General features: G+C 46.2%; 1 protein-coding gene across 1 annotated transcript in view; it reads right to left on the bottom strand.

The window, feature by feature from the left end:
• phf14 (PHD finger protein 14) overlaps nucleotides 1-10,028 on the bottom strand; it is a 33,482-nt gene extending 23,454 nt beyond the window's left edge. The window contains exons 1-4 of the mRNA XM_049005650.1: nucleotides 9,913-10,028; nucleotides 7,426-7,536; nucleotides 5,395-6,092; nucleotides 4,931-5,072 (exon numbers count right to left, since the gene is read on the bottom strand). Coding sequence (XP_048861607.1) covers nucleotides 4,931-5,072; nucleotides 5,395-6,092; nucleotides 7,426-7,536; nucleotide 9,913 — 952 coding nt within the window. The 5' untranslated portion in view covers nucleotides 9,914-10,028. The remainder of the gene's footprint in view (nucleotides 1-4,930; nucleotides 5,073-5,394; nucleotides 6,093-7,425; nucleotides 7,537-9,912) is intronic.
• Between the last annotated feature and the right edge of the window lie 6,660 nt (nucleotides 10,029-16,688).

Raw genomic sequence — 16,688 nt, 5'->3', positions numbered from 1 at the left:
ATAAATAAAAAATAAAAATAAATGACTGTGGTACTGGCACTACATCACCTCATTAGTCAGAGGTGATTTGGCTCAGGTGATGAAGGGATTTAACATAGTGAATGCTAAGCCTGCTGGAAATCAGTGATGAGTGGCATGGAAATGGACTGAGGCCACACACGCTGAATGAGCTGCCATTGTGTGTGTGTGTGTGTGTGTGTGTGTGTGTGTGTGTGTGTGTGTGTGTGTGTGTGTGTGTAAAACTAATGCATGAATCATTCATAAAGAAGTACAGAGGACATAAAACATGGTGAGGAAACTAGGCGTCAAACAAGAGGACTGGTATCTCCAGAGGAAATTATTACCACACCAAAAGATCCAAGGCCCAAAAGATTCTGCATTCAAAGCATTTACTACAGAAATCAGGCACAACTGTAATACATAATCATGTTTACGACGCAACTGTATTCGTGCACTAAAACAGAGAACCATGAGAGATGAACCTTAATGATGAAATTTCTGAAACAGCCTGGGAATTATGGCAGAAATCGCGCTGCAGCTGCAGGCTCCTGTAGCATAACTGCCGCCATTTAACTCAAGGAGTAAGTGCAGAATAAAGGCTATGACAAATAAATTAGGTGCAAACAAAAATCAATTGATCAGAAATGGGCAGGGGGGAAGGCATAATTAGAACTGCAGCCCAGAATGCATTACGGACTGTGAAAAATCAATAACAGCAGTATGTTAATTGGTATTAGGACAAGTGTGAGTTCATTAAGAAGAATATGGTGAGGGGGGGCTTTGGCACGATACTCCAGGATGGCCATTTAAATAAGAGTGCTCACTTTTAAAGCAAAAAATGGTCAATTTTTCCTCAGATGACAACCAGGAAGGACAAAGCGAAGGACAACCAACAGGCGTCTGAAGCCCTAAAAAGGACGGCATGAGATTCCGGGTCTGTGGGACATGCCAAGGGTGTGATGTCAGTGAAGCGGTCCTCTGCCCCTCAGAATGGTCCAAGGCTAGTTTGGGCTCTGTGGGAGGAACAAGCCAGCAGGACCCAGGTCGACCAATGCTGACAGCACAAAGCAGGCATCGTGGGTACAGAACAGAAAACGACCGTCACTCCATCCCTGCTTCCAGGATGTTTAAACAACAAAGGGTCATACAGTACAGCGTTACACTACCTACTAAACAAGCAACAAATCCGTCAATACAGCACAGCTCACTGCATAAAAAACACCTCCATTAGAATTGCCGGCAACAGCAACAAATGACGAGAACATATACTGTACCGGGAGGTGGGCAGGCGCCACACACGGGCACGCTGAACCCCGGCCAAATCGCCACCTTCCCCGCTAACGCTAATGAGCATTTCAGCGATGTGACAGACCTGCAAACGTGACCGGTCACCCGCACACCCTGTATGCCAGGCAGAGGTTAATTAGGCATCCCGCATGCTTATATATAGCTGTGAAGATACAGCTCAGGGCTGTGAAGAGAGAGATGGCGGACGAAGCAAATACCACTGCGAAAAAACCAGTTACTGGCTACCTCATTCTAAGTGCGCAGGACACCGGAGCAGTATCACTTTGTATCAGTATCACTTTGTTACGGCGTGGCACGACGCGGGTGTGAAAAAGGGGTGACAATCCACTGGCAGCTCCTTGACAAAACAGAAATCACACTAACAAAAAAAGCCAAAAAGACTCAGACCAAGCAAGAGGACAGAACTTCCAACACACAGTATAACAGCACAATGGCTGACTGGAGGACAATCAATTAACCAATCAGCACAGTACAGGCAAACACGCAACAGCTGGAGAAACTAACAATTAACTTTGACAAATACCAAAACTAGGAAACATTAACTACATAACAGGAAATAAACACTAGGAATTTTGACACACAACTGAGGGCTAACAGTAGGAACAAACACAAGCAGAACAAAAATAAACCAGGCACAAATAGGATAAACAAAACTAAAATTCTAGAAAATAAACAGAAAACCAATAAACTGGAAGCTGGACTCAAACCCATTACTGCAGGGTAACAGCCTTGGTGGTGCCGCACACTCAACCCACTGAGCTATGCGGCGGCCTGGGGAACAAGGAAAACACACTAGGGACTAGTACAAAGACAGAGGGAACAGTATGGCCAGTGACACCTGCTGGTGGAACGGGGAGCAAACACACAGCACAGGGATGAACAAGCACCAGCCCTTACACACTTAGGAAAACCTGATACTCAGTTAACTCTACTGACATAAAAGAGTCTTTCCCAAAATCACAGACAAACCCAGACCACAGATACTAAAACACCACATTATGAATAGTGGCAACGGAAAAAAATTCTCCTGTGTTAAAACGTTAGACCTGAGCATGGCGAGATTCATTAATGATTAGGTGCAGAAACTTAGCTTCTTTACGGCTAGTCCACAGACTTTAATTTCCAGAAACTTTGCACTCATATCTTAACTCAAACAGACCATGAGGCTACATGCCACAATCCATCCGTTACCATTCCTTCCATCCATCTCCAACCTATAAACTTGAATTCTGTGCTTAATCAAGACCGAAAAGTGGACTGTAAAAATGACTTTAGGATATATATCGATGCGCATCATAAAGGTCCGCTGAGCAAGCAACTGATGAAGAAGAGAGTCACTCCCCCAACCTTGAATCGTAACAGAAAGGCAACACATGCAAGAAATTCAACACCTAACAAATGAATAGAACAAAGTTTGTTTCAAATCCGCCACCCGCTGGCTAGGAGGCCACCCTGCAGGCAGGTGACCTGCACTTGGCTCACAGAGGCTGATACTTTCTGGCGCGTGCACTCGGAGTTAAGCGAAACATAGTACACGGTGAGAGGGATGGGGAGGGGGGAAAAAAAAAACTGCTGAGAAGCAGCCGCTCCCCGTAACAGCGGGCAGCCAGCTGACGACGGAGTGTGACGGCACTTCATAAGGCAAGGCTGTCGGGCGGAATCGAGAGCAGCTGTGGGCACGGCAGCCTGGTGTGTCCACCGGCGACTTCAGCGCGACGCCGAATACGCCGGTTAACGACTGCCCTCTGGACACTGACGCCCCCACCCCCAATCACACCCCCACGAAATGCTAGGCACCTGAACTGAAATAATCCAACTGAGTCAAATGTGCTCGTTCTCAATTCCCCCCCCACTTGTTCACTCTTGATGATGTCACTGCTCAAAAAGAGACCTCCTTCTCAGGCTGAGTCACGTTGCTGCCTGCTACCCTCTTGTCTGAATGACCGCATAGGGGCAAGCATGGCTGACAAGCCCCACTCCCCCCACCCCACCCACCAGGCCTGGCAATGAGGCACGCAGCTGGCCCTCCTCAGCCTGAAAGGTGCACCCAAGGAGCAGCTGTCCATTCTGTTGGAGGCCCTACTGGCATGCATTCCCCCACAACCGAGACTCGTGTACCGGCAGATGAAGGAGAAAACCTGCCCTTCCTGGCACCAAACACCCCCCCACCCACCCCCTGCCAGCTGCAGGTTCTAAGCTTATATTTCAATTCCCCTAACGGCTGTGGAAAGCTGGTCTCCTGAACCCACAGCACCAAGGCAAATGAAAAAACAAATAAATAAAATTGAAAATGCCAATCGACAAATCGAGCGGTCATGGTTCTAAGCCATGCTGACCATTCTGACCTAGCTTAGCCTGACCTCTCTAATCTGCATTTCTCTGCAGATTCCCGGAATTAACAAAACCCCGCGAGTAGCAGGGTTTCAAAGGGGTGGAAAATTTCCGGAAACTTTCCAGGGGAATTCACAGGAATATATTGGAATTAATGGGAAAATTCCCAGACCTTTCCAACCCTAGCTACCAACCTAGAGTGCCAGTGACCCTGAATGACATGCTTGTTCGTGAAGAATCCATAAGTGAGCCAGGAACTCAAATGTTCCTGACAGCTTGGAAGGCAAAACAAAAGCACACACATTCAACGGAGGAGGAAATATGCTGCTATTTAAAGCACCTGGAATCACAAGGATCAGTAAAAAATGTATGTACTTGTACATTCCTTTGCCGGTGGACAGCAAAGGCCTACAGAGTTATGACGGGATATAAACACTCCATGGCCGGAGCGGCCTCATGTGATCCCCGTTAGCTGCAGCCTCGCTGAGCAGCGCGACAAAAACCACTCAGCCTCCCTTTTCATGGAGATTAATCGTGGCTCAAAGGAATGAAATATTATAATAGTAGATAAACAGAGTGGCGGCCGCAATCTTGTGCGGCCCCTGGCTACGGTCCTGTTGTTGGCCAATAGCTGGAATGGTCACATTATGGGGGGGGGGGTGTTAAAAATCCAGCAGTGCGAGTATCAAAAGTGTCCCAGGCAATAACATACTGCTAAACATCTTCAGTCTCTAATGATTGATGCTGAAAGTGAGTCATAGGAGGCATTTATAACAATTAAAAACTGATTCACAGGATACACCCCCGTGTCAGGAACTCAGGCTAAACGTGGCTTGTCGGCGCCGCAGGGCTGCCGAACAGTTCACCTGCCCGCGGATCACGTTCTGTTCGAAAGCAGCCCATGACATCACAGTGTCAGGACGCCCCATTCGCCTGGAAGAATCACATTTAAATAAATGATTTGAGAATCACGGCGGACAGAAAAGCAGCATGCGGCCGGATCAAACACGGTCTACGGTGCGCCAGTCCTCTGTTCAAAGTGAAGAGCAAAGAATGTGACTAAAACCATCAAGTTCATCAGCTAAAATCACCAGCGTGGAGAGACTCCAGCACAGACGCCCTATTTCACACCCTCAGGTCTGCAGCTGTAAACCACGACACCCATCATACATGGCATGCGTGACACTGTAGTGCAAGGCTGCTCACCTCAGTCGTATTTAACCGGCGGCAATTTTTCATGACTCAAGCCCTGTGACGGGCTTCCTGTCTGGAGACGTGCTTCCCTACGCACCTTCGTGCACAGTCACCCCGCAGTTGTCGCACTGGATGATCTCGTCGGCATCCTCGCTGTTGTCCCCCAAGCAGACGCAGCAGATCAGGATGTGCTCCATCCTTTGGGAGCTCCAGGTTTGCGTTCTGTCTAGCAGGGAATCCTAAGGGTAAAAAAGACCCACGATGGGACTATTTCACTGGTTCCTCAAAATCCCACAGAAATCCTTATCAAAAGTTGCATGATTCTATTATCTGTTATCTAAATATAGTCACCATACCAGTTGCTTCTAATGTGATTGTTAAAAGCCTTTTTAGTTGCATTTTTTGTTTTGTGAGTAATTGCCATACCAAAAATCAGGTCGCTGAGAACTAACTTTAAACAGAGACACTCGGCGTGCTATATTCCTTTAACACCATTCACTTTAATCACTTTTTGCATCCACCCATGTTTGCTCAGAGTGGACAGAAGCCGTGTTGGCCCACCTCGTTATTCTTGCCCTGGGACAGGCTCAGGCTGTCATTGGTCAGCTCCTCGTCGTAGGAGGCGGTGGACTTGGCCGCCTTACGCTTGGACTTCTTCTCCTCCTTGTCGCTCCCGCTGCTGCCGTGGTCTTCACCGTCGATCTCCTCATCAAAGTCATCGTCGTCCTCCTCCTCGCTGCCGTCGTCGTCCTCCTCCTCGCTGCCTGCCTTCTGGGCTGCTGACTTGCTGCGCTTCTTCCCCGCCTTCGGCCTCCAGTCGTTGTCGTCCTCGCTGTCATAGTCGTCCATCTCGTTCAGCTCCTCCATGGTGGTGAAGTCCAGCATGGGCCGATTGCGCCGCAGGTTCCATTTCTTGGGTTCGGCAGGGTGCTCCTCCGCGCTCCCGCCTCCCTCTGTTGCTCCCATGCTGCCCCCGGGTGCCTCCCCACTTCCACTAGCCTCCCCATCGGAGGCCTTGTCACTCCGCTTCTTGACCTTGGATATCTCGTCCTCTTTGGTTCCACCGTCCAACTGCTCCTGCTGCTCCTTGTCCTGCTCCTGCTCCTCCACTGTGCTCCCATTCTCTGTCAAGTCCTTCGCTTCATCCTCCTCCATGGCCTCCTCCTCCCCAGAGACAATGGCGTCCGAGTCACTGTCAGAACCAGCTGCACTCTCTTTGGACCCGTCCTCATCGCTCCCATTGCCACTGCCTTCTGAGCCTGCCAGGAAGAGGACATGACCGCGTGAGCGACGACCACCATTTTCAGGAAAGAAAGAAAATATTTTTAAGATAACATCTAAACATGACAAATTTACACAAAGTTACATGAAGGTCAAAATTCCTAAACTTCCAAATTCGAAAAACAATCCATTTACTTAGAAGGTCTTTTCCCAACAAAATGGCATCTAATGTGTTTGGTCTTCAACAGGGACAATGATAATTCCTAATGGAAATATTATACAAAGCTTTAAGCAAATTTAGCCATCTGTCAGAAACACTGATGTGCATTTTCGCTCCTCCAGAATTCCAGGGCAATTATAGTTCTTCATTTTCATAATGGATGGAATAATAAAAAAAAACACGTTTCATTTTAAAACTTATAACACAATCCATTCAGACACAGCAAGGAAGGTCTCAATGACCGTTTTTTTTCTGCACAGCACATGACCGGCTGCGACAGTTGAGCCACGCTCACTCCCACCCGGCGGGTGCTGAAACTCTCCATAAAAGTCATTAGCCGCCACCGGCCTGTCGACACCTCTGCGGGCGGACAGGAGACGGGAGCGGTGGTGGGTGCCACCATCTGGCCGCTCCAGCCCCGCAAGGGGGCGACTCGAGCCCCGTTTGGCAGTGCAGAGGACGGACGGACGGTGAGGACTTCATCTCCAGCCCAGCACGCGTCTCCATCTGGCTGCTGCTGAGGCGGGAGAGGCACGTTGGGCTGTTGCCATGCCAACGTATACTGGGTAGAGCCACAGTTAAGTTTGGCCATTCTCACGATTAATGTAAATGCAGTGAAAACGCTCTTCGTAATGTCAAATCAAGGTGAAACGAGGGGTCTTAGGCACAGAACTACAGGTCTTACGCATCCTGACACGCAGTTTCATCCTAAACCAAGAACAACATGCATTCTGCCATCAATCTTCATTAAGCTGGTACAGGGTCATAGTGAGCGTGGGGCCTATTCCAAGAAGGGGCACACCTTGGACATAAAAGCCAGTCCATCACAAGGTGCACAAACATTTGCACAATCACACTCAGGACAATTGAGAGAGTCCAATATTGGACTACAGGAGAAAACTAAGGGAAAACCACAGACACCTGAAGAGAAGATACGAACTCAAGGGAATGAAAATTAAACACACAAGCCTGGATGCACAAAGCCACATTAATAACCAGAGTAACCGTGTCACCCTCAAGAATGTCTTAACCATTTTGTGAAATAAATGTATTAATTTCGGAAGTAAAATGCATAGCCTTGGCTGGAGAGTAAGAACCACCTAGATCTTAAAGAGTAAATAAGGACCAGTCCAGCAAATGCAGCAGGTCACCTGAGGCGTCTCCCACTTCGAAGTCGCTGTCGTCCGAGCTGTCGTAGTCCAGGGCATCCAGCAGGGAGGCCGCCAGCGGCTTCACCTGCCTCCGCTTCGACGCCCGGTCCACTGGGGAAGGACAACAAAGCACAGAATAGGCTAGAATAGGCCAAATCAACACATGGCCACCAACCCTTGCCTCTTTCAGTTGGCTTTAAGTCCTATTATTTAAAAACCCAAGAAAATGGCCCATTAACCATTTGCCAATGATTTCCACAACAAAAGATTCAGGAGAATTTTCCATGTCTGCCAGCATTGAATACATCTGAATTTGACTGAGGCACTCTCTGTAGTGTTTATGTTTTATTGCTTAAAACACACAAGTCATTGTTCACAATCAGGACCTGGGGTTTAGCCAAAAGTACTTAACATAATTAGTTTTCTACCAATAAACAAGGCCAGATAAAAGCATTCTTGTGCATATTAAAATGTTCTGGCCTGTTCATACCTTTTATTCATTTTTTAAAAATCTACCCCAGCATAGGTTTTTATGAATGGGCTCATGTAGATGGTTTTGTACAGTGTTTCTCAAATAAATCCTTGGGGACCCCCCCCCCCCCAAGATGGACCACATTTTTTGCTCCCTCTCAACTCCCAGGGAATTGGGAGAGGACAAAAAAAGTGGACTGTCAGGTTTAGTAAACTACTATCACCATAACAGATCAACAGCTGTAATAACTAAATTGCACTCTTTTAGGTATATAGGATTTTGGGTACTATCAATAAAAGACCAGATCCAGAAATCAATTATTGGAAGACATGGCTGTGGGTGGCAAATGAGGCAACTCTCTTCACCAATAGGGACCCTATGAGCAGACAACACAGACTGAGAGTGGAGCTAAGCTCTACAGCCAACGGAAGGCAGGTGTGCACAATACTGAATGGGAGAAACAGCACATCCTTGTCCAGGATTATGCCAATATTACTTTATCAATGTCAGCAGGTGTTACCATCAGACAGGATTGTAAAATAAGTAAGAAAGTGTATATCAATGGTTTTCAACCTTTTGCACCGTGACCCAATTTTTTCCATGCCGGCTCAGTCACAACCCTATATCAAGTATAGGTTTAAATTAATGCTATGATCAAACACGCAGTGCAATTTACTCCAATCAATGCCTATCACACAAATCTGACTGGATGTGCCAGTGAATTTTAAGTTAATCATTTGTGGTTTGGTTTTTTGGATTGGTTGAGTGTTCATTCATTTTGTTCTAAGCATTTGCAGACCCAAGACCCGTTTATATAGGTTAAATTGTAGGATTGGGGCTTTGAAATCTGATGGTGGATCAGCATAGGAGCTTGCTGGATTTAAAATGCTTATATTTCCACCTCTGCCTCGCGACCCTTTCAGAACTTGCTGTGACCCAAATTTGGATCACGACCCATGCGCTGGTCTACATTTTTGTGCATAAAACTAAGAGAATTCCTAGAGAGATGACATTTGGATGGATGTCTGAATTTTTACTATGATGATAAAAAGGTGTGGAATGTGTGAAAATTTCCCTCCCATGGTACCAGGAACATGATCAGTACTAAATGCACTCTCAAAACCGACTAATTTTTGACGTTAAATTCAGCATGTCAATAAGGACTCGGTTTACTGACTTCTTACAGAAATACTTGGAAAAACTAGCAAGCACTTTGCTCCAGCGTTCAACGCCTCATCAAATTTCGTGAACTAATGCATGCAAAGCCTTATAACCCCCCTTAAAGAACTACATTTAAGCAACTTCAAATTATCCTTCACGACTTCTTCCTCCGTTTCTCCAAATGTATGGTTATTGGTCTCTTTGGTGCGGTACAAAAATAGGTGTTTATTACCTGGACTGCAGTATCCATACCATTTAAAATAAGACGATTTTATACTAAATGGCATCTCGAGGGATTGTCGGACACTGAAAATGTTACAATATACGTTTTAACACCGCACGTCGCAAATGAATGAACATTTCACTCTAATGCCATCGCGTCTTAGCAATATACATTCACGCTAAAGCGCGACGTGTGTATGCTACAATTTAACCAGTCATAGACCTCAACAACGTTATAATGTAGACATATGCGATGTATATCAGCGACAGACCAATATATCGTTGAAACATCACTGTTAGCTTGATAGCATTTCAATGAAAGTGTCCTTAAACTCAACCGAAGCTCAAATAAGCCACATTATAATGCCATTCGCTGAAGACGAAGGTAGGTTAACATATATTACAACAGGAGCTGCTTAATTTTAAATGTAGGTGTATCTTTTTTAACGGAAAACACAGCAGGCGGCCTAGCTAGCTAGCTAGCTAGCTAACTGCTATTCATAGACTCAGGTAGCCATCTGGCCGCTCGTAACGATTCCCGTGACACAGAGACAGGTATTTAGACTTCGGTTGCTATGTAGCAAATTTTTATCTCACACAACGGCGAGAAAATCAGGAAAACAAGGACTCACTTTATCAGAGCTCACGTTATTACTCGAAGGAACAAACTGCACAAAGAAAGCCTCTTCCAATCGGCCACCCGCACTACGTCTATAGCACGCGCCAGTGACGCTCGCGTAGGCGTCAGTTTTGAAAACCATGGCAACGACACACCGCTTTCCTTCCTCGCGAGCCAGACCTGTCTGGGGAACGAATTGTCCCTCGTAAATAAAATTGGTATATATTTTGTTTTGTTACAAATATTACTAATCCATCATGGTAATTAAGTAACGAAAAAAACACAAATCCCGTCGAATGTGACAATTGCTTGTATATATTTTCATACGAAAAACCCAACAAACAGGCATATTTTAATATTCTGGTAGCTTCCAACCATTCATCACTTTCCTACACATTGTCTGGCACAGGGTTGCGGGGTTGAAGAAGATCCCATCAAGGATAGCGTACAACGCAGGGGTACACAGTGGATGAGATGCCAGTCCCTCAGAAGATTCACAGACGTAAACATCACGTCCATCATACTACATGCCTTGGTGTTGAGGGAGGAAATTGGAGTACCACAAGATGAGGGGAGAATAAACATATATGCAACGTAACGATTCACATGACAGCCTTGATGTTCGGCTACAAGAGGAGCCAGTGCTTTTAGCAATTCAATAAAGTAATTATTAAATTGTTGGTATGAATTACAATAACCCTAATACAGCTATTGCATGCTAATGCCGATCTAATTGTTGCTGATGCATGCTTGCTTCTTTTTATATGATTCATTCATCTCTCAGCAAATATATACAGCCCTGAAATTCCAGCTAGACAGAAGCCAAAGATTGTTAATCTTTGCCTGTAATGAATATGGATATCCCTTTTCTGACATATTTCTGCAAGTCAGTTTGAACATCAAACAGACCAGAATCAAAGTGAGATCAAGTGGGAGTCCAACTGAGTCCTGGAAGTTCTGAACCACCACCATCTGAATGGCTCAGTCAGCTTCCTCTAAAAAAAAATATATAAAGAATGATGAACATGGTGTCATAAAGTAAAGGTACTGACTCCAAATCAAAAGATCAAAAAATCGGTTTATTTTCTGAAATACTTAAGTAGGCGAATTATTTTAAAGACACTGCGGAAATCATTCATTTTTTCCTCTTTCTTCATTAATAATTAGCAAAATGTGGTGTAGTGTGAGTATGACACAACCCTGAGAAATGTTTTGCTAAAAACAAGTCACGTTTGGTACTTTGGTAGGTGTGACTTTTTGAAGACAGGTGTGTTGGCATCCAACCGAAGGTCTGACATTTCAAATTCGACTGCAAGGTTTGGTCAAGCAGCTGAGGGAATTGTGGATCCTTGTTTTGATTTCCGAGGTGCAGACTTGGGGAGTTCTGACAGCGCCATGGTTACCGGCTTCCTTTGTTCCCGCTGTATGACATCCTACCGCCACAGTGGGTGCTGAGAGTCAGTAGGACTGGGCACTGAGTGTCTTATCTCGTTCACTTCTCCACTTCATCTTGATAAGTGCCTTCCTCGCTGGCAGACAGAAGTGCAGCGTGCAGAAGCATCTCCTGGGCTGTACTATTCAATAAAAAATAATATTACAATGATTTTTTTTCCCAGTGTGGTCTTGCGTATCGGGGACTGGTGGTTTCAGTCCTTCCTGTGTGTGCGGAGATTGCATGTCCTCGCCAGGTTTTGTGCTTCCTCTATGCAGTTGGGTGAGTTGGGCGAATTGTGCATGTTGCATCTGATTGTGCATGCGATTGTGCATGTGAGTGGGGTGGCACAGTCATTAGCACAGCTGCCTCACACCTCTGGGACCGCCATGGCTCTATATGTATGCCGTTTGCATCTTCTCCCCAGGTCCTCATGGGCTTTCCATTATTTCCACACCTCTGAGTATTTCCATTTCCCCCCCCCAGAGTCCAAAAACATGATGAAGTTAATTGTTACCAAATGACCCATGGATGGGTATGTGTGAGTGTGCCGTGCAATGGGCTGATGCCCCATCGGGGCGCCCCGTCCTGGCGCCCTGTCCTGGGTTGATCCATGCCTTCTAGGATAGGTTCTGGACCCCCCGTGACCCTGAATAGGACACGTGGTTACAGAAAATGGATGGATGTGCATGTGAGTGTGTGTCCTCCACAGAGTTGGGTAATTCAAGTCCGGAGAGTAAATGTAGAGTGATCAACTGGTTGATTGAAACAAAATCCCGGTGTGGACTTTTACTCCTGGGACCTGAATCACCCAACTCTGGTCCTCCAGTTGGCTGGCTGTTCATCTTGTCACTGTTCTTGTGCGAAAATCAAAGTTGCATAATTTATAACAGTGATGAACTTACGTGGTCAGGGTGGCATGAAAGGCTGTGGCTAAGGACGGTCTGGCATGGCATTACTGTTTATCTCCAACAAAATCCAATTCAACAAACAAAAGCCGAAGATCAAACTCTCCCTATCAGACTGCAGTAAAAATATCCTAAAGAATGAGGTCGATCTTAAAAATAAACCAAACAAATATACAGTTTAGTGCAGGGGCGGGAAATCTTATCCAGAAAGGGCTGCAGTGTGTGCAGGTTTTTGCTGCAACTCCCTAATTGGATTACTGATTAGAAGCCTGATTGGCTGAAGAGTCCTCACACCTGGGTTTGAACATCCATCCATCCATGACCTACATCCACCCATCCATTTTCCAAACCGCTTATCCTACTGGGTAGCGGGGGGTCCGGAGCCTATCCCGGAAGCAATGGGCACGAGGCAGGGAACAACCCAGGATGGGGGGCCAGCCCATCGCAGGGCACACTTACACACCATTCACACACACATGCACTCCTATGGGCAATTTAGTAACTCCAATTAACCTCAGCATGTCTTTGGACTGTGGGGGGAAACCGGAGGAAACCCCACGACGACATGGAGAGAACATGCAGACTCATAAACGACACATGATGCACACCTACAATTTATAATCTTGCTTCAAAGTGTCTGATATGTTGAAAATGGTTACAGAAGATGGATGGATAGATGGATGGATTGATGGATGGATGGGTGATTTTCCTGATATAATGGGATATGTCTACTTGAAGAGGTATGAATATATAGAATAGTCTTCATATGCATCATTGTAGTGGTGCCACAATGTAGCAGGAATTGCAGCAGGACAATTACTCTACGCAAGTTTAACTGCGTCAGTCCGACTGTCCGACACGCGTTTCCTGCAGGCAGATGACAGCAGGAATGAGACAAAACCCTGTATTGGCAAAAGCAACGGTCACTGGTGGTAGAAAACTAGTTGTTTTGGCTTGTTTTCACTCCAAGGTGTGTTCCAGTTGTCCTCTGTTGACTTTGCCAGTTTCACAAACAGGCGATGATTAATATAAATGAGGCTGGATTGATCCCGATACACAGCGAAGGGGAAGACTGATGGGCAAGGCAAGCAGAAGAGATGATTATGATTGTCCTTGCACGATGACAAATGGCGCCGTATTGGACTGGAGTGGCACGCTTTTTTCATCGCTCCGCATGGAAAATCCCACGCAGATATCATCATCACCCTCAGTTGGTTTTAATGTACGGACCTGGTTTCCTATTATTGCCATTATTTTAGCATTTTTACATTGTTTGACGGGACACTTTTAACAGGGTGGAGTTCCGTTTCTCCCATGATTCAGTTTTAATACTGTAGCTGTATGCATTATGTGCCATATTGTATTTGTGCAGTAATAGATATTTTTCCAGATTATTTTTGCGTATTAACAGAAGCAGTGTAATATTTAGATGTAATTCTTATACAAGACCAAGCGGTGTCGGGGGGGCATGGATACCCTGGCAGATGCTGGGGGCCCAGCAATTGACAGAGGTCCTTGAAAACCTAATAAAAATAAGATTTTGTCAGGGGGCTCAGCATTTCTAGGTACACCCCAGATAAGACCTGCCTATTTCCATAATAGCTTATCCAATAGAGGGCTCCAATGACCCTGGAACCCATCCTGGCATGCACAGGGCAAAGGGCAGGGAACAGGGCACAGGGGACAGGGTACAGGGTGCAGGGCACAGAGCACAGGGAACAGGGAACAGGGCACAGGGCACAGGGAACAGGGCACAGAGCACAGGGAACAGGGAACAGGGCACAGGGGGCAGGGTGCAGGGTACAGAGCACAAGGCACAGGGAACAGGGCACAGAGCACAGGGAACAGGGTACAGGGCTGGGCACAGGGCACAGGGTACAGAGCACAGGGAACAGGGCTGGGCACAGGGCACAGGGTCTCCCTGCCGGCCCCTGGAGGATGGGCTCCCCCTTTGAGTCTGGTCCCTCCCAAGGTTTCTTCCTTCTTGGGAGTTTTTCCTTGCCACTGTTGCCTCTGGCTTACTCACTGGGGGCTTTGGGTGAGAATGCTGTAAAGTGCTTTGAGACGATGTAATGTCGTGAAACTGCGCTATACAAAAATAAATTTGTTGTTGTACAGGGCACAGGGCACGGGACTGGGAACAGGGCACAGGGCACAGGGCACAGGGCACAGAGCACAGGGAACAGGGCACAGGGTACAGGGCACAGGGCACAGGGGGCAGGGCAGGGAACAGGGAACAGGGAACAGGGCACAGAGTACAGGGCACACGACAGGGAACAGGGCACAGGGTACAGAGCACCGAGTGCAGGGCACAGGGGGCAGGGCACAGGGGGCAGGGCACAGGGCACAGGGTACAGGGAACGGGGGTCAGGGCACAGGGCAGGGAACAGTATGGGCAGGATGCCATCATGGGGCAAACATTAACACACTATGGGCATCTTACACTGCATGCTTTTGAGCTGCAGGAGAAAATCCTTGTGATCAGGGGGAAACATGGAAAATCCACGCAACATGCAAAAATAAACCCGGGGCAGAGACCAGGCGAGGTGTGTGAGGTCACATAGATGCTGAACACCCACTGCGTCCCCTTTATACAGGAGACAATTATAAATCAGACTGACAGATGGATTCTGCATTAAATAGCAATTTGTGTCCATCCTGTGGTCAATCAGCATGACCATTGTGGGGATACGTGCAAATTATTGTAAAGATTGATGAGGTAATGATAGCCTACGTGGCCATCTCAGCATTCCTGTATTCTGTAACATATTTAGTCATATGAAGTGAACGTTGGCGCAGATGTGACAGTTTCAATGGATTTCTGAAGGTTGCAGTGAGGTTCCAGGTAGACCCAAGCCCACGGTGCTGTTTATCTAGGTGGCTTGCTGGTCACAAAGGATGGGGCACCGGGGCCTGCCAGAAAATATGATATTTGACAACTGGTACCCCACACCCCCTCCCGCTGTGCAGCAACATCACATCCACCCCACCCAGCTAAACCTCGCAGACAAGAACCGACATTTAGCTGTGCATCGCTGTTTTGACAGATCAGAAACCAGAGCGTAACACGCAGACAGCCACCATTTGTGAATCCGCATGGACAAAACACTCCCCTTTCCTTCTTTTCAGGCTTTGAAAGATGACCAACGGCCGCGTGGTGGGAACGTCGTTCCACATCTCGGATCCCGCTTGAGGGCTTGCATGAACTCAGCAGGGACATGGCCCACATTCATATCCAAGCATCCCTCGGTGGCCTCAACTCCACTGGCCTCGGGGCGGCTGTACGGAGACGCCCCGGATAGATCAGGCTTCCTCCCACGCTGCGGGATCTCAGCCGCGAAAAACAAATGTGTCGCCTATCCTATTAGATCAAGAAATGGGGACACAGGCAATTAGCTAAATTAACTAAACAGTTATGACAATAAGCAGTAGGAGCACATGAATCACAAACCAAAAGCAAAGCTTGGGGGCTGAAATTTTAGCGGACGTGCCTCCCCCTTATCTAAAAGAATAGATTGCACACATCTCATAGACGATCGCTCCACGATATCTATCAGCTTAATGGAGCAGAAGACAGAATCAATTACATTATAAACAAGAATAACGCAGGGTTTAAGAAATAAAAACATTAGTGTAAGGATGCTGTACGCCAGCGAAGGTTTGCAACCTCATCTTGAGAGGAATAATTGCTTTAGATGTTATTTATGAATCCTTCAGAGGCCGTGTAACAAAATGTATCCATTGATCTACAGCCCCATCACATTAACGTTTTGCATTTAAATTGAAATATTTATCCATTTATACAAAGTAAAATATGTGGCACTGGTTTCTCTGCCATTTATCTTTCCTGAGAGAATTCCACTACAACTGAACATTCTTTGCAAGAACTAGCAGCTGGAATTGTGGGTAAATCTGATTGCAACAAACAAATTGCTACAAAGCAGATGTGATTTATGCATTTCTTCCCTCAAGGAGCATACAAATTGTCATCTGAGTGCAGATTATCGCCCCCTGGGGTCAGTTTCAATTCACTCTCTATTCGACTTGGGGCCCACCCTTAAATTAAAAATGTTCAGTTTGGATTTTTATTGAGCAGTTTGCATCTTTAGGCTCTGCTTAATAACTGGTTGTATTATCAGGTTAATAAGCCATTTCTGCATAATTGCTCACATCTTTAAATGTTAAAACTAGAGGGAATAATTATGTGTCTGATTTTAAAAAGTGCTTGTTTGGTGACTGTTTCTTTAAGAACATTGTCTAGGCTCTGGTTTAATTAACCCATCACAGCACTGGCCTTTCGAGGTTAAACAAGTGTCACCTTTCAGTTCGTTGTCAATTTCAGAAGCTAGACGCTGCTTAATGTAAATTAAAATGTCAAGTCAACCACTCCAGCATCTCTAGCAAGCTTTTTTTTTTTTTGTAATGTTTTCTGCATGAACGCTACATAAG

This window comes from Brienomyrus brachyistius, unplaced genomic scaffold, assembly GCF_023856365.1.
Source record: "Brienomyrus brachyistius isolate T26 unplaced genomic scaffold, BBRACH_0.4 scaffold497, whole genome shotgun sequence".
Taxonomy (NCBI): Eukaryota; Metazoa; Chordata; class Actinopteri; order Osteoglossiformes; family Mormyridae; genus Brienomyrus; species Brienomyrus brachyistius.
Note: the sequence above shows the minus strand (reverse complement) of the source record. Positions and strands in the feature narration are given on the sequence as shown.